Source organism: Equus caballus, chromosome 15 (assembly GCF_041296265.1).
Source record: "Equus caballus isolate H_3958 breed thoroughbred chromosome 15, TB-T2T, whole genome shotgun sequence".
NCBI lineage: Eukaryota > Metazoa > Chordata > Mammalia > Perissodactyla > Equidae > Equus > Equus caballus.
In genome coordinates, this window is record NC_091698.1 from 26,241,369 (window position 1) to 26,259,860 (window position 18,492).

At 46.9% G+C, this 18,492-nt stretch overlaps 1 protein-coding gene across 18 annotated transcripts in view; it reads right to left on the bottom strand.

The window, feature by feature from the left end:
* Positions 1 to 18,492, bottom strand: part of INPP4A (inositol polyphosphate-4-phosphatase type I A) — a 132,500-nt gene that overhangs the window by 53,387 nt on the left and 60,621 nt on the right. For all 18 annotated transcript variants that reach the window (XM_005599805.4, XM_023618601.2, XM_070236120.1 and 15 more), the window contains 4 exons: positions 9,041 to 9,111; positions 7,874 to 8,082; positions 7,166 to 7,210; positions 656 to 774 (listed from right to left, as the gene is read on the bottom strand). In XM_005599805.4, the coding sequence (XP_005599862.1) occupies positions 656 to 774; positions 7,166 to 7,210; positions 7,874 to 7,979 (270 nt within the window). In that variant the 5' untranslated portion in view covers positions 7,980 to 8,082; positions 9,041 to 9,111. The remainder of the gene's footprint in view (positions 1 to 655; positions 775 to 7,165; positions 7,211 to 7,873; positions 8,083 to 9,040; positions 9,112 to 18,492) is intronic.

Here is an 18,492-nt window from a genome sequence, read left to right on the forward strand (position 1 = left end):
TAGGGAAGAGGTGGAAATTCAGTTTAAGTGTGCTTGAGACACCTAACTCACAGAGAAGCTCACATCACAAATAGAACCCTGCAGAATCTCACACCAGCAACTCCTACACTTAGTTTCATAACTTATGTAATGTGCTCAATTATCTAAAAAGATTTTATAAAATTTCCTCAGTGAAGGTATATCATGTAACTTAACATAAAAAGTAAACATGTAACACACAACTCAAAAATCTTTAAAGATAAAAACCAATACAAATAAGAGTATGCCCTGGTGAGAAGGATGGTTAATAGTTAATACTCTCCAAACTTTGATTAACAAGAACAGTTCTCTAAAAGTAGCAGCTAACCAGAAGTGACAAGGAAGAATTAGGTCTTACCTCTTAAAATGCAATCAACCTTACAGAATCATTTTTCAAAAATAACTAGCCACTCGCTAATCAATAATTGTAAAGGCTATGGCAATTATAAATGCCATCCAGATGAGTAAGTGTGATGAAAAATATCAGTGTACTGAAAACCCGCGGAAAAACAGCAACAAAATTCACATAAACATCACTGCAGCTCCAGGTGCTCAGCTCCCTGAACAGCCCTCCCACAGGCCACCCCACCACCAGAGCCCGATGCAGGGACCGGAGGACGGGGCCGGCAGCACCCACCTCGATGATCTCCGTTTGTGCGTGCTTCGTCCAGAATGCCTGAGGAGGGGTAGTTACACTCACTGCTACAAAACTATTTGGTTTTCGATCTAGTGACGGAGTATGCAGCTCACTGCAAGCTAGAGAATCAAGATGGGAAAGAAATGAATCCTTCAAAATCAAGCTCTGGTTAATTCTCTGTTCCAAACATACTCAAAGACAGCAAAAAAAAATGACACACAAAGGGATGAGACGATCACATTGTCAGCTGTCACACAGAGGTGATTTTTTAAATAAGAAACAGTGTCTTCTTCTTCCACCTCCTTCCCCCATTCCTCATGACAGCCATGCCACACTTGCCTGTGGATGGCTGGAGGGGGATTTCTACGTCCATGGAACGGAGCACAAAGCCAACAATCTCAACAGGGTCTGACCCACAAAGTTTGACCTTAGTAACTAATTGAACTTATGGCCACTTGAGCTAAGCAGCTGCGGAGGCTATGAAATCAAGATACGGCTACACATGCCTGTATCCTATGACTGCGGGGACAGCCCTAAGCTTATAGTGCCTCACAGGTCTCTGTGTGGATGGATGTTGGGAGCAAAGTAAAATTCTATAGCAAAATAAACAAAGCTTTTTTAAAAAACGAAGTCACTGCTCATTTTTTCTCCTTATGAGATTCATATCCAATGCAAGATTACAAAAAAATGTTACTTTTCAGAACTAAAGGTACCCTGTAGAACTGTTTCAGTTGGAGAATTTATCCTACTAAGCATTCTGAAATAGACTATAAGACTCAGGTAATTCTATCACAGAAGTGACCCACAGGAAAAATGATCAAACTTCATTGAATCTAACATGCTACCTGTTGTAAAATGCACTACGGAAAAAAAAAGATCCACTACCATTAGACCATGATATGCTGTGGATTTTAACACACTTTCTAATTAAACATATTAAAACATAGAAATTTTCATCTTGGAGTTGATGAAATATATGGCAAATCAAAGCTCAATACCAGTAGAAATAACTAGCCTTTTCCGAGGGGCAGTAAACGCTCCCCAGAGGGCAGGAAGCCTCTGGCGAATTTCCAGAGTTTTGAAACGATGGATTTTGACCACTTTTGCCAGTGTTCTCACCGCCTTAATGGTGGAAAGGATTTCTGGAGGTCCTCACTCTGTCATTCCTGCCCTCACCATTCTCATTCGATTTTTTAAAATGCTCACTGGTGATTTAAAATTCAGAAATTGATTTTTACTTCAAAATACTAATTTTGGTTCTCAGATTATCTCCGTAGTATCTTCTCACGTATCTGTACAAATTTTCATTATTTATTGGTTATAATAAAATACAAAGAGCTCAAGCTTTCAGTTCAATGAGTTTTTCCAGTCATATACACCCATGTAACTATCATCAAAAAAGTAGAGAACTTCTTCCATCAGACTAGAAAGTTCTCCGTCGTACTTTCCCGTCAATTCTCTTACCTCTGTGACCACTTTCGGATTTCTACCACTTTTGTCTGTTCTTGAATTTCATATAAACGGAATGTTTTTGAGATTCATCTATATTGCTATATGTATTGATAATTCATTTTTTTTTAAATTGATGAGTTATATTCCATTGTATGAAAGTACCAAAATTTATTTATCCATTCTACTGTTAATGGACATTTGGGTTTTTTCCAGTTTTGACCCGTTATAAATAAAGGTGCCATAAACATTCTTGTTCATGTCTTTTTGGGAACACAGGTTTTTATCTCTTTTGCATAAGCACCTAAGAATGGGGCGGGGTTCATCTTTATTTTAGTTGTTCTAATGGATGTGCTTTAATCTGTACTTCCGTGATGACTAATAAGCATCTTTTCACCACGTGTTTACTATTCATTTTTATAACTTCTTTTGTCAGGAGTCTGCTCAAGTCTTTTACTCATTCTAAAACTAGATTGTTAACTATTTTATTGTTGACTTGTAAGCATTCTATTCTGGATCTGTCCTTTGTGAGGTACATGTGTTGTGAATATTTTTTTCCCAGTCTGGGTTTATCTACTCATTTTCTTAATGGCATGTTTTGAAGGACAGTAATTTCTCATTTTGATGAAGTCCAATTTATCCCATTTTTAATTTTAGAGAGTGGTAGGCAGAAAAATGTCCCTTCCCACCCTCGCAAAAAAAATACCCACGTCCTAATGCCTGGAACCTGTGCATATATTACATTACAGGCAAAAAGGACTTCATAGATATGATTAAGGTCATAGATCCTGACCTGGGGAAATTATTCTAGATTATCTGGGTGGGTTTAATCTAATCACATAAACTCTTAAACGTAGAAGAGGAAGGTGGAAGGGTGAGTCAGAAATATGTGACAATGGAAGAAGAGGCAGGAGAGGTTCAAAGTATGAAAGGCACTCGACCTGCAGTCACTGCTGGCTTTGAACATGGAGGAAGGTGGCCACAAGCCAAGGTGAGCAGCCTTTATCAACTGAGAACTAGCCTCAACTGACAACTAGCAAAGAAATAGGGACCTCAGTCCTCAAACCACAAGAAACTGAATTCTGCCAACAATCTGAATGAGCAAGGAAACAGATCCTCTCCTCAAGTTCCCAGAAAGGAGTGCAGCCCAGCTGATACTTTGATCGCTGTTAAGTCTCTGAGCAGAGACCCAGCTGAGTCCATTGGGTTTGCGACCTAAGGGAACGTAAGATGATAAATTTGTGTTGTTTAAAGGTGCTGAAATTGTGGTAATTTATTTTGGCAGCAATAGCAGACTAAAACATAGAGTGAGTTAGCCTTTGTTTTCTTTTAGAAGCTTCAAGGTTTCACTATTTTTTAAAGTTCTCTTCTATTTCTTCTACTATGTCTGCCTCAGCGGGAATCAGGAATTTGACTGTTCCTCTTGCTCTTCCTCCTTTAAGTTATGCCCTTAAGTGACCCACGGCCTGGTCTCTTTCACTTGCCCTTTCATCAGCTGTGGGTTCTTCACAGCTAGGCAAGGTTGGACTATTTGAATCTTTCAAGCCAAGTGGTGGCAGATAGAATAGGTGACCAAGGGCTAGGAAGACTGATATGTTTAAGGGCTGATGGGCCAACTGCCACCCTCAGAACATGCCTTCCTATAAGTGATATTCTTTCCTGGCCTCATCCCCCACCCAGTCTATCTCAATCTCACCCAATGTTTAATTTCTATCTCAAGTTCCACAGCTTCCAAGGAAGCTTTCTCTCAGCAGCCCACAGTCACATCTCCTTCTGTTTATCACTTACACCACTCTTTTGGCATATTTCCATAGAAACCATTAATCTCTGATATGTATGCCTTGTCTCTGCAACCAGATCATCTGTAATCCCAGCTGAATAAATCTGTTGAGGTAAACTGGTAAAACAAATTCCAAATGCACGTTATTTGACTCAGCAATTCTATACACAAGAGTTTATCAGAAGGAAATAATCAGCAAAATGTATGAAACATTTATGTACAAGTATGTTCACTGTGGGGGTGTTTATAATGGCAAATTTGAAAAAACTAAATATCCATCGATAGGAAACTGGTTAAAATAAATATGGCACAGCCATACAATAGATTCTATATAGGCATCCACAATGATGAGGCAGACGCCACGTTTATTAAAACGAAAAGAAGCCAGCGATATTTTGCTACATGAAAAACTCCATGTTAAGAACACTAGGATGGCATTTTTGTAAATAATTCCATCACCTCCACAACCAAAAATCATTAAAAATTTCTGTATAGCTGTGTGTGCGTTTAAAAAAGAAAAAAATGTGTGAAAGGATATATACCAAAATGCCAACTGTGATGATCTCTCTGATAAGAGTTTCCTTTTCCTCTAACATTTTCTGTATTAAAGGTTTTAAAATAAATACTTTTTAAATTTTAAACTTTAATTGATTTCTACGTTAAAACAGAACATTTGACCATTCAGTCATCGGGCTCCTGCTCCTCTCCTTTTTTAAAAAATTGTGGCAAAATTCATTTTACATAAAATTTGCTCCCACTTTTTACAGCTATTTCTTTCTCCGAGTACCTAATTAAGGTGACTACATTACCGTTCTTGATTTGCCAGATTCAGAACTGTCCTGATTTCTAGTATAGGCGGGAGATTTTTAATTCAATTACATCAACTCTCATCCTCTCTCTAAACTGATTTAGTTTAGCTCACCTTTTTTGTTTTGTTAAATCCATATTCTGCATTATTAAAGCTATGTATTCACAGCTACATTATGGGTCAAGTGGGATTTCTTTCACTTCTCGCCCGTGTTGGGCCCTGTTCCCTGGATCCCATGTCTTCCTTTTTCTCAGTTTATTCCCTCTTTGGGGTGCAGCATATCCTCCGCTAACTTCTAGAGCAAGGCTGTGGGGGAAGTAAATTTCAATCTCTGTATACCTGAGGTAAGTTACTTTCTATCTTCACATTTGATTCATAGTCTGCTTGAGTAAAGAATTCTAGGTGGAAAATATTTTTCTGCTCATATTAAAGGTGTGCCTCACTGAATTCACGTTTCCAATGTCACTTTGCATAAATGCTTTTGAGATTCATCCATGTGGTTGTGTCTATTACTGGTTCACTCCTTTTCCTTGCTGAGTGGTATTCCATTGTATGCACGTACCAAAGTTAGTTGATTTTCCTGCTGATGGACATGTGGGTTGTTTCCAGTGTTGCCTATTATGAATAAAACTGCAATCAACATGCATGTGCCAATCTGTGTGTGCACAAATAAATGTCCATTAAGAATAAGGTACTAGAAGGTGAGTGTGCATGGGAGGGCTAGGTGGGCTCCACGACAGTGATGGGGTGGCTGGCCAGCCTGCTTCTGGTTGGGTTCCAGAAAGCCAGCATCTCTCTGTCTCTTTGGGTGGAATCGGGGTGAGCAGCTTACTTTCTCCACAGAGAGAGCCTCCTGCCTGGAGGAATGAGCCTGGCAGAATTAGGACGAGAGGAAGAAGGCTGGGGAGGGCGAAAGTGGGAGCTTGTTATTCAACAGACTTACACTTAACCCTGTTTTTGTCTGGCCCTTCACTCCACTCTCCTGTGTGCTGATGCACCCCGGCCCAGAGCCTCTCTGCTTCTGAAGTTCCTTGAGAGAACAAACCTCTGGTTCCTGCATGGCTGAGGGAGAATGGTGGAAACCTGAACACAAACTCTTCCTTTAACAAACTTTCCAATAAGCTCCTGCTTTTGTCTCCTTATCTCTCCAGTGCCTTTGGGACAAATCTTCTGCTTGGCTGCCACCACTCCCACAGATATGAGGTGTGATCAATCTCCTCTCCATCTACTTCCTCCTTCCAGGTTACATTTTGGGGTTTCCAACCATATCTCAGTGTTTCTGTTCTCATTCTTCCAGATGTCTGAGATGATGGGATGGAAATATGTTCACTCTTCTGCTGTGAAACTGGAAGTTCTTGGGTTTATCATAATTTGTAAAGAGCAACAAAGTTCTAGGTTGGGGGCGTGCAAGTATGTGAGAGCCCCAGCAGGGTTAAAGGCTCTTCTCTTGCAACCTCCCTTTCCAGGACACAGCATCATACTCACTGCCCACGGCAGACCAGCCGTCAGTCAGGGCTGGGGAAACCCTCTGAACTTGCTGAGGAGCATTCCATCTGAATCAGAGTTCAATATTAACTTGAGAAAAATGCACTTACATTTTTATGGGTTTAGCAATTTGTCAAAGTCCTTTTGTTTTGTTTTAACCATCATGAGCTTCTTTGTCTCTCAAGCGGTATAGCCACATAGCAATGAGGAAAGCAGTCCAGCAAGGTCAAGTCGCAGGCTCAAGGCTGTGCAGTTAGTTTGCAGCAGAGTTTGGACTAGATTCCAGACCACGTGACTCCCCAGGAGGTGACATGAAAGATGTCACAACATCTCCTAGACACTGACACCAGGCCACTAACCAGTGCTGCCCACCATCTGGGGGATGAAGGGAGGGGAGAGGAACACCAGAGAGCATCGGGCTCTGGAGCAGCATCATCTGTGGCTAACCCACTCTGCTCTCCGACCTCCTGGGTAAGCCACGGTAATGCCACTTTCCTGTTCCTGGAGCCGGCACATTCGACTACAGTTTTTAGTTCACTCTCTGGTCTGATGCTTCTTGAGAGGGAGAGCATGCAGGTGTCATCGCCTCCATTTACAGAGTAGGGGACAGAGGGCTAGAGAGCTAAACTCACTCATGCAGGGCCTTATAGCCAGGGGCTGACCACGCTGGCCCTAACGCCAGTTTCCTCACCCCTCCCTGCCCCTCCCAGAGAGGTAGGAGGATGGAAGGGAGGGTGTCCCTGCAGCTCTGCATGAGCTCGCCTCCCACCCCCCCACCACTGTTGTCGGGGGGAGCACGTGTTCTGGAGATCAAGTCCTGCAGGCACACAGCCCCCAGGCTCCCTCCCACCCCCAGGAAGTCCACACCTGCCTCGTGGCTTCATCTTCTGCAGCAGCAGCAGCAAGTTCTCTGAGACAAGCTCATGCCAGTAGTCATGTTTTTGTTTTTAAGCAACATATATTTAAAAAAAATCAAAAAGACACTTACCTAAGCTGAATTCTAAAATGGGCTCATCTGGATCTTGTATATTTCCTAAATAAAAAAGAAATGACAGGGAAAAATCACCCTTAATAAACTTTTCCCTGCTTTTAGATTTTATGCAAAAACCTAACACATTTGTGTAATTATTTCACAATACATGTAAATCAAGCTATCAGGCTGTGCACCCTCAACTCATACAGTGACTATGTCCATTATTTCTCAATAACACTACAGGGGAAGAAACCCCAACACTCTACTTCCCCCGCCCCAAAACTGTTACACAAGATGATTTCTTCATTTTCTAAACATTTTGCTTTTGAGATTCCTAAGAAGTCTTGGACACTAAGACCAAAACCCCTCTTCCTCAAGTCCATACACCTACAACAGGTGGGGCTTACATTCTGGCCTGGCACTCGTCAGAGAGGCACTGTGGACATTCCCACATCATCTACTGGCAAATGAGCCCTGCAGCTGCCCACCCAAAGTGGAAAACCACGGGCAGGCTTCAGTGGAGCAGTTCCCAGGAAGAGGGCTGACTCCTCTCCCCCCATTCTGATTCAACCAGAAGGATGCCATACCAGGGCACCGTCCAGCCTGCAGCAGTCACAGCAGGCTCATTCTGGATGGATGCCAGGTGTCCCAGGAGGCAAGTATATGGGACCCAAGCGCTGTGAGCTCATACCAGGAACCTGGTGCAAGCCCTGTGAGGCTTACCTGCCAGAGAGAGGCCAAGCATGTCGGCAGCCACATCGATGGTGGAAGCCCGCTGCATCGCACGGGCCCTGGCACCATGGCGAGGGCTGTGCTCTCTTGCTGTCATGATGTCATTGGTGATAATGTGCTTCCTGTTCCTGGGTCAGACCACGCCTGATTCCCCGGGAAGTGCTGTCACCAAGCCCTAATCCCCTAAGGTGGCAGTAGTCCTGAGAAACAGGAACAAAAGCTGATAAGAAACCCTGGGATGGTGACTGAGAGACACTGTGCTCTCAAGGAGAGAGTATGTGACCTAACACAGGCAAGAGGCAGCAAAGCCAGGGTCCTCTGGCAGGTGAGGGGCCAGGGATGGAGAGTGTGATGAGCCAGGCCCCTTTCAATCATCTCTTCCTCTGCCTCCCCCACTCCCGCAACACTCTCTCACACACACACCAACATGGTATGACCATGGGATCCTGTAAAGAAATTGGTCTCTCCAACAAAGATTTGTCACGTTAAATGATGGTTTAAATATAATCATAAAATATGGCTTTGGGGCTTTTCTTGTTTGCTTTATTGTGCTTTTCCATTGGCAAGTTTCGCAGAATCTTTAAAATTTTAAATCAATTCACTACAACTTCTATTAGAAGGATAAGAGATGCATGAAGAGGTTTGCCACCCACTGGCTACAGCAAAATGGTGAGACAGTGGAGTGGCAGAGGCACACATCTCCAACCTGCCCCTTTCTTCCCAGAGCTATAGAAACTTCACATGTCTCGGTCTCAGGCTTTCTTTCCTGCAAAACACATACATGATAATCTACATCTAACCACAGTGGATAGTGCTGTGCTGTGGATATGGAAGTCTCTGGGCAAAGTGCCCACTGCAGGCTGAATCAGATAGATGCTCTGGCTCAGCACAAACTCACATTCTGCTCTAAGAAGTGGGTTAAGCAGCAAGAAGTGAGTTTCATGTTTTTCCAACCCTACACACTACACTTCCTGCTGTCTCTAGAAGGAACCAAGCTCCAGAAGTTAAGAAAACTAGACTGAGCAATAGGCTGGATTCAAACGCCCCTCTCGAAGGTCTCCATATATCCAGACACCCCTGTCTTCTCAAGTGTGTCAACACCTTTGCACCTGACGGGCCTGTGTTCCTGCCCTTGAGTTAATTCACCCAGCAACTTACTGGACATGTTTGTTCTCGGACCAGTAGGGACACGTGGCATTTCTTCATAGAAGGATGCCCAGATCCATCATCTAAAAACGGAAAATTATAAACTTAACAAGCTGGTCAAACGTGAAGTGCTTGAGAATGTATATTATAAGGCCTGCGTTATAATTTCAATGCTTAGACATTTGGGGAAGCCAAGAGCTACTACATTTCCCTGAGTTCCACACACGAATCTAAGCTTCTGGCTCAAAAACAAAGATTTTGGGGCTGGCCCCGTGGCCTACTGGTTAAGTTTGGTGCACTCCACTTCGGTGGCCTGGGTTCAGTTCTGGGCACAGACCTACACCACTCATTAGCAGCCACGCTGTAGCAGTGACCCACATACAAAACAGAGAAAGACTGGCACAGATGTTAGCTCAGGGCAAATCTTCTTCATCTTCAAAAAAAAAAAAAAAAACCACAAAGGTTTTGCTCAAAGCCCAAAAGAATGAGAAACAGAAAGTGTACATTCCTAGTCTCCCTTTGGGGGTGATCCAGCGAAACCTCGGCCAGCCCCACAGAGCTTACTGGGCAGCTAGGATGTGGTTTAGCGAAAAGGAAGAGGTAAGAATCTGAGTGCCAGTCTTCCCGCTCACAAACATCAGGCCCTGGGAGAAGCTGCTGGGCCCAGTGGAGGCTCTGCTTTTTGAGGCTAGTTGCACCCATCTCACGGGGCTGCAGGGAGAACCAAATGTGCAAGAACAGGAGTGGGCTCTGCAAACTCCACCAGTCTCCTACACCCCTACTGATGCTGCCCGTCTCCCGCACCCTCTAGGGAGCAGAGCACCCAGGCGCTGACTCAGTCCCAGCACCGCTGTGGGACATGCGGGCAGACCTCAGCGCCCAGCGCACAAGCATCTGAAGCTGCTGCGGCCTGGGCTACAGTGTAAATGACCAGATAAACAGTCTCCTGTGCAGACTGTGCTCCTACTCATCCCTGGGGGGCACCCAGGGACCTCTGGCCTGGCACCTCAGTAGAGAGGGCAGGGGCCTGGGTAGGCATTCACGGAAGTCACCAAGGGAAAGACTCACCAGTTTGCTGACATCAAAAGGCATACAAATCAAAATGATGGAAGGAAATGGGAAGAAACTGGGAAATGACTTGCAGTACTAATACCTGTATTTTACAGTAGTCCTTGTACAAATTAACAAAAAACTCTAACAATGCCAGCAGCAAAAGGTATGAATTCATAAAAGAGGAATACATGTGGTAAACATTCTGGAAATGTAGCCAAACCCATTCACAATAATTAAAGAAATGCTAAATACACCTATAATCACCTAAAGGAGGCCTCCAAAAGAGGTTTGTTTGTTCTTCTAATGAGAACATGCTTTGTTGGCAGACCTAGAGGAAACTCTATATCAACATCGTTGATAACATTTCAGAGTGGAACAACCACTTCAGAAAGCAATTTGACATTACTTATCAAAATTTGTATGCAATAACAAAATTCTTGCCAATAGTCCAAAGATGATTACTGTAGCACTACTTATAATGACAAACCCTGGAACCAATCTAAATGCTCAGCTACAGGTAAGTACCTTCGGTAACAGCTCTAAGACACACTATTACATGGCTGTTAAAGTGATCACAATAAAGCCAATAAACACTGAAAAGTTCTTCAACCTCATGAGTCATCAGTAAAATGCTAATTATAACCATGGGATCCCTCTGCACACTCACTAGAATAGTTAAAATGAAAAAGACAGAGAATCCAAAGGGTTGGCAAGCATGTGGAATAAATGGAACCCTGATACACTGCTAGTGGGGTGTAAAATGGTACAGCCACATCTACTGAGGCTGAACATATACCTACCCTGTGACCTGGTATTAATTCAGAGGGGAATTGCTAACAGAAGTGCATACTTATGCTCACCCAAAAAAGGTGTAAAGAACATTCAGAGCAGGATTCATAGCAGTCAAAAGCTAGAAACAACCCAAATGCCCATCAACAGTGAAATGGACAAAGTAATACAGATGACTCTTAGAGACGACGTCAAGGGCAAAAGTCAGACACACGAGAGCATTTTCTAGGCAATTCCATTTCTATGAAGGTCAAGCACAGGCCAAACAAGTCTGTGGTGTCAGACGTCAGGAGAGTGGCATCGTTGGGGGGTGAGCACCGACTGGGGAGGGCGGCAGTGGGGGGTTATGGGGCTCTGGCGATGTCTGTCTCCTGATCTGGGTGCTGGTTCCATAAGTGAATTCACTGTGTGAAAATGCATCGAGCTGTACATGACTGATTTTTATACCTCAATAAAAAGTTTAATTTTTTAATGACTATAATAAAGACAAGATAGCATGAAAAAATATTCACGTCAGTTCTGCATCAGGCATATTTTAACGAAATATTCCTCTCCCTGCTTACAGTCATTTAAAAAGATACAACACAGAGGCAAGGAGACCACATCAAGACGACGGCCATGTCTGGGGGTGTGCCCATGGGGAAGTGTTTCCTTACTTAGCTTACTGCCATCCTCTCACGTCACTGAAAGTTGCACCCTGTGCTGACCAGAGACAGACACGGCCCCCTGGGTATGAATTAACTCCAGGAAGGAGCTCTTCTCTCTTGACCCTTTTCCCAGCGTGTCTCCAGCATTCCATCGCCCTGCCTGGCTGCCCTGCTCAGCTTGTTAGTGAGGCCGCAGTCACCCCCTATCGCTGGGGACAGTGGAGACACGCCACCAACAGAGGGCAACATCTGTACTCTGCCATCTTGCTAGCCCAAGGGAGGCTCCTGAACCCCCTTCCTTTCCCTACCCTTCCTCCTCCCCTTGCAGGGTCTCTGCCCACTCCACCCGCCTGCCCCTTCCCCGGTGGAAGCATAGGCATGATGAGGTTCTGGGGATAGAAATGCTTAAAGGGGAACATCTACAGACTAATTTTACACTTGATAGAGTCCACAGATCAGAGAAGCTTTTAGGTCAGAAGGACCTTAGAAGCCACTTCATGGTTATTTGGGGGAATTTAATTAAGATCTGCAAATTTAAGTCATCAAGACCCAGAACAGAAAGCTAATTTGCACAGCTGAATTTGATTTTCTTTATTAGTCTCATTAATTTAAGGTAATTCGCCAAGGATTCTTATATTCCCAAGGTCCCCCTCTTGCCATTTGAAGACCAGAGCTCATCAGGAAGAAAAACTACACGTAAAGAGGACAGAGAGCGTGTGGGAGTTTAGGGGAATGGCATTTTTTTCTTGGGGGCAAGAAGAAAGAAGGAAGCTCCTCTCCTCACTCTGTGAGGGACCTGTGACCTCCTTTGACAAGAGAACACAGGTCATCAAATCGACAGCAAACCCAATAATGTTCCTTCCACCTGTGTGGGGGCAGGAGAGATGGTGATGGAAGGGAGCATAAGCAAGATGGAGAGGAATTATGTTCACACAGGTTCACGGGATTAGTGAGGGCTGGCAATGACTGAAGGGAGCCTCTCAAGGAACCAGTCTTGGGAAAGGTCTGCCTGCCCTCCTCCTCCACAGAACAAGGAATCTCAGGCCTGGGAAGGGTTTTGGAGGCCCCTCCGGCTCAGTGACCTCTCAGGGCTGCTGAGCTGGAGTTAGCTGGGAGGGACTAACCACAGAGCTCCACTTTTATCTGTCTTATACACTGGGGTCCTCGCGAAAATAATCTTAAAAAGGAGTTGCACAGATGAGGTCACTGACATCCAAACAGGGTGACTTTCTCAAGGTCACGTGGAGACAAAGGATGAAGTATCAGAACCGACCCAAAGCAAAAAGCCCAAACACAACTGGAGCCGCTCTCCCCGCCCCCAGCCCAGGCCACCCCACGGCTGTGGGGTGGGCAGCAAGGGGGCTAAGAGTAAATCTTCCCCGGCCTCCGCTCTCCAAGCTCCGGCAGCACAAGAGAGAAAGTCAGATGGAAGGCTGGAGTGAGTCAGAGTGTGAGGCAGCCCTGCGGAGGAGGCTACGTCGGGAGTCAGAAAGAGGAAGAGTTTTCTCCCAAAACCCCAAGTCCGGGATAGCCACAATCGCTGATCGACGCGGCGTCACACTGCTCACCGGCACTGAAAACCTCCACTAGTAACAACCCAGAGACAGCTGCCACTAGCGCCTGCAGCCTGTCCTGGGACGGCCTTTCCTCCCCGAGGCTGCGGACATGGCCACCCGTCTGTGCCTCACAATAAGGCACCTCTCGTGTGACCGTGGGAGGACTGGCTGGGCACCTTGTGTCTCACGAGTGTGGGACTTAAACTCCTTGCTTCTTCTATATCCTCCTGGTGCCTAGTTCCAGCCTAAACACAGACCGGGGGTCTAACAAACACCCACTGAGCAGACAAACCGTCAGCGTCTGTGGCCGCCTACACTTGCTCACCGGGGCCTGGCTTTGTCCTTCTTCCAGGCACACTGACAGGTGACTCTCTCCAGCCCCTTCCAGTTCGGTGAAGTTGTGTGACACAGTGCAGAAGGGATGCACACCAGCTTAGATGGAGATAGGAAAACCACTCACAGGATCCTCTGACCCTCTCTCACCCCCAGATTCCTGGCTGGATGCAGGGGATGGAATGGTTAATTCAAGGCCCCATGGTAAGGTGGAGTCACTGGATGGAAGGAAACTAGGTCCCTGAGACTACATGGAGCAGAGTCCTCGCTCCCTGCCCCTCCTCCACATACAACCTACACTGAGCTTAACTTGCGTAAGAAATAAACTTTTGTTGTGTGAAGCCACTGAGATTAGGGACTTGGTTGTTATAGCAGCTAACATTAGTTACCTTGACTAAAGTCGCACATACCAGGCACTCAATAAACGGTTATGATGAGAATAAAAATTATAACCACCAGTTAAACTTACTGCACAATGCTTGGGAAAGAACGATGCTTTGCTCTCCGAACGAGGTACGCTCAGCTCATGAGAAAGGAAGACACAGGGGCAGGGAGACTACTGCCAGGATCCAGGAAATGGGAAGAGCACAGAGAAGTGAAAAATCCACTTTAGCAGGCAGTCAACCAGACAAATCTTTTGCCCTCTCTTTAACTCTGGGTCGGGCCAGTCACCCCAATATCTCCTGGCTAGGCCTGGGCCTCACCACCCAGACACACTCTCTGGTGGAAGCTGGCCTCAATGCCGAGAAAGCAGGTTCTTTGAGGCAACCCTAGTCTTGCCGATCCAACCCAGAGATAAAGAGACACATCTCTACCACATGGCACCCAAATCAGCCTCTGTTCCCATGGCCCCCTAGAACCCACTGGGAATTGAGGCTACCCAGGGCTTCACCCAGACCTGGTCTGCACCCAACAGGGGCTTTGGGACCTTTTGGGATTCGGGGCCACCAATTCCTTGAAGCCTGGAAAATAAGAGAATGACAACAACTCCAGGACGCAGGCCCAAACCTGGGGTGGGGTGGGGTGGGGTGCAGCTGCGGATGGTGAAAACTGGACCAGAGCCAAGGTGGCTGTGGTAACAGGGATGGGTAAGTGTCTCCAGATGAACAGAAACAGCATCTCCAGAACGACCAGAGGCAAGGGTGACCAGCAAACCAGAGGCTCCACGTCAGGGAAAAGGCAGCACGGCTCGTGTGCAGGCTCAGTACACTCACTGTCAACCGCTCACATCCTGCTCCCTGCATCTGCCCAGGCCAGTCACCAGCAAAGGAAGATGTGGCACATAGGCAAGGACCAGGAAGGCCTGGATTCTAAATATTTCAGAACAATAGCCAATGGCAGCAGAAAATCTCTCCGGCTTATATGTGGAATGAATGAATGCACGTGTGCCTCTGCCTGACAACTCAAAAATTTAAATGCTATGAATCAACTTTCGATGCAAAGAAAATGACAGAATGGCTGTGGACAGAGGAATGGCTACTAAGGTGAGGAGAACACACTAAAATTCATTCTTCCTTAAATAAGACAGACTTGAGAATGCTGCCAAGAAGGGTTAAAGCAGAGAACGTGAACGAAGGACACCGCCATCTGATGCAGAGCAGAGAGGGGTTGTGGGGTGGGAATGAGTCACGAAAAGCAGAACGAAGGGATAGGTTCTGGGAGGCAGGCAGAGTTAGGCCTTCCTTTATTTTAATTTGCCTACTTTCGGGACTTCTTCACCCATTGGGTGCTCCAGCCCTCTGTGCCCCTCCCCACCCTAAAAGTCATGAGAATAGTGGAAGCAAGCAGTCCTTTCATTTTGTTCTGTTTCAAACAAGCCAACCGCCTAGGAAAGATCTTAATCTTTGAAGCAAAGTCAAATATGTATCCCGACCACAAAAAGCAAGGAATGCTGCCTGCCTCGAAGGCTCAGATATTCACTGGGCAGGAAACGCCAGACGCCCCAGGAACAAAGACAAGGGTGGAGGGCACCTGGGCAGCTCGAGGGAAGGAGAACAGAGGGAAGGCCTTAGTCTTGGCCCTCCTATGCTCTGGCCCCAAGCCCAGCAGGCCCGGGACACTCTGTCCAGAGGGCTCTCAACACCTGCCTTCTGAGGCCTGGACCCTTGCGTCAACCTGCAGAGGCCCAGAGCTGCTAGTTAGTGGAGTCCAGGCACCTGCTCAGTTAAAGTCACTCAGATCCCTCCTCCTCTACAAGTGACTGTGCAAGAGCTACTGAGCTTCTCTCTGCCTCAGTTTCACAATCTGTAAAACAGGAATAACAACACCTACTCACTGGCATGCACTGAGGGGCAAGCACACATGTAAAGAAACACGTACGACACCCACGAGAGCCTGGTGCACAGAGGTGGCAGATATGCGAGTTTCTCTCCCTGGCTTTCCCTAACCCGTCACGCACCTAGTCCCACACTACACTTGTTGTTTTGTTGTGTGTGTGAGGAAGATTGGCCCTGAGCTAACATTCCATGCCAAACTTCCTCTATCTCGTATGTGGGTTGTCACCACAGCTGGCTTGACAAGCGGTGTGTAGGTCCGAGCCTGGGATCCGAATCCCAGCTGCGAAAGCAGAGCGCAGGAACCCAACCACTATGCCATGGGGCGGGCCGGGCGGAGCCATGTTCCCTTTCAAGGCCTTGGTTTCCTCACGGGTAAAATGAGGATCCACCTGCTCCTGGAAGGAATCCACAGCCCCCCAGTCAGAGAGAGAGGGTGGAAGGAGATCCCGTCGCAGCCCCCAAGAGAAGAAAGGTGGCTGCTCTGTGTCTGGGGACCAGAGGTCCATTAGGATCCTGTTCTTAAGAGGTGGCACCACATTCCCCCTGGGCTGGAGAAAGCCTGTAGGGAGGCCCACTTCCTCCCTCCCCTTCGGAGCGGGACCCAGCTCTCTCTTACTTCCTGCATCTGCAGAGGGCCTCGGGCCAGGAGAGAGAAGTTCATTTTGAGTAAAGCTCCAACCCAGAACACTGCCCAACGCAGTCTAAATGCAGGAAAGAAATGTGCCTGAGAAAGCCAAGCCCGGGAAAATAAGAATGTGCCGCAGCTGGTGTACATTCTCACCTGCAGAGACAAACGACGCAACAACCCAACCCAGGGCCCCACTGGGCCTCTGCTCAGCAGGAGACATTCAATCTTTACCTCCTGCTTCCTGTGTCCCCAAGCCCTGTTCTCTGCTTGTGACACTGAACAAGGGAAGCAGGGGCACTGGGTTCACTCAATTTAATTAACTCACCTGGCTCATTAGTTTAATGAATACGGTAGCTGATATAACATTAATGCCTTAACCCAGATGCAAATGTACATCTCCGACTCCAGTGGAGGAGTCAGGCACCTTGGGTGGGCCTGCGGATACCCCTCTAAACAACGGGCAGGGGCATGTGCCTCTGAGCAGGACAAGCCCAGATTGTTCCAGCTCCCGCCTCAGCCCCGTGGTTTTCCGATCTCAGTCAACGGCAGAACCATCCTTCCACTCGCCCCAGCCAAGAAACAAAATCAGCAGGCTCCTGGATTCCTCCTCCTCTCACACCCGATGCATCAGGAATTCTGTCTGCTCTATCTTCCCCACAGATCCAGACTTCAACCTGCCTCAGCACCCGAGACATGCCGCCTGGCTTCCGACCAATCCCTCTGCAGCCCCCTCGTCTGTCTCCACCCCACACTGGCGAGGCCCATGAACTGTTCCATCAGCGTCTTCCTCTGGCTCCCACCCTGGTCCCCTGTTGCTCAGACCTCCTGGCTGGCCGCCCTCTGTGAGGCTGCTCTTCCTCAGAGGACAACGGAGGGCAGCCCCCTCACCTCCTACCTAAAAACCACAGCCCAGCCCCTTGTGGCTCATCTACAGTCCATGAAACTTCAGGGGATTTTCTGTAGGAACTAGTTTGAAAGTAAGTCGCCCTGAAAAAAGTGCTTAAAAGTGTTTGTGCTGAGCAACACGGGTGCCAACCCCGGGCCTGGGCGCTCAGATCTGAGGGACGAGAAAGACGTGTTACTAATAAGCAGATGTGACGTGAGGGAAGTGCGAGCAGCAGCTGCAGGTGGGAGGGTCCTCCGGCCGCCTCTGCTAGAACAAGCCTTCCCACACCCCCACTTCAGCCGCTTTCCTCAAGCACCTGCTCTTTCTTGCTTCTACACTGCACACTGTTGTTCTCTATAAACTGACAATCTCTTCAACCAAAGTGAGGGGCTCTCAGGGACCAGGCCTTAGAGACACAAAGATGGACATGGAGGCCTGGTCAAGAAATGCATCACAAGAAATGTAACCAAAAAAACAATGGTGGACACTCTGAGGGCCACACTGGTGCTGGGGAAACCTCTTCTGAAACCCTCCCCTGTGTGATGGGCTGGCCTGCTGTTCCCTCCTTCCCAGGCAGGGGCGCCCCGGGTGGAGGCTGTTTCTTGAGGGGAATCGACCTAGTGTTCTTATATGTTACTCCTCCCACTCCCATGCACCAGGCTGCTTTTGTCATTTGATTATCACATAAGTTTCCCAGAATACCACAAACAAACAAAGAAATGGAAACACTGCACTGAGCACTGTCCATTGTAAGAGCTGCCTGTTGGTACTAAGACAACGCACACCAGTGGCAACACCGTTCTTCTCTCTCCTAGAAATCTCCATGACGCTCACAAGTCTCAGGCCTTGCTCCATTGTCAATTCAGCCACTCAAAACACTCACATAATTAACTGAAAGTTCGCCTGTATGTTGGCCAGGAAGGCCTCCCAGTAGTACACAGAAATTTCCAAATAGGTGTGTAAAACCGAGGAAACCATCCTGTGTTTACCAACTCCCACTGACAATGAAGACATGCAGTTCCCAGAAGACCAACAGCCAAAGAGATGAGGACAGTGTCTTCCCTCTGACCTGTGGGTCAGCTTATCTCTGAGTGGGGCTTCATAAAGACCCCCCAGGCAATGAAAGAAGCTGTCATCGCAGATCCAGATGCACCCACCCCCAGGGCACTTACTCCAAGCTTGGTTCCAGGAGATGCAGCTAGAAGAACTCTCTGGCTCCTCGAGGGCTAGGTAGGGACTCTAAGCCCCAACACTGGGCTGGGTGTGCCCCATTCATTGCCTGAGTCTGTTCTTTCA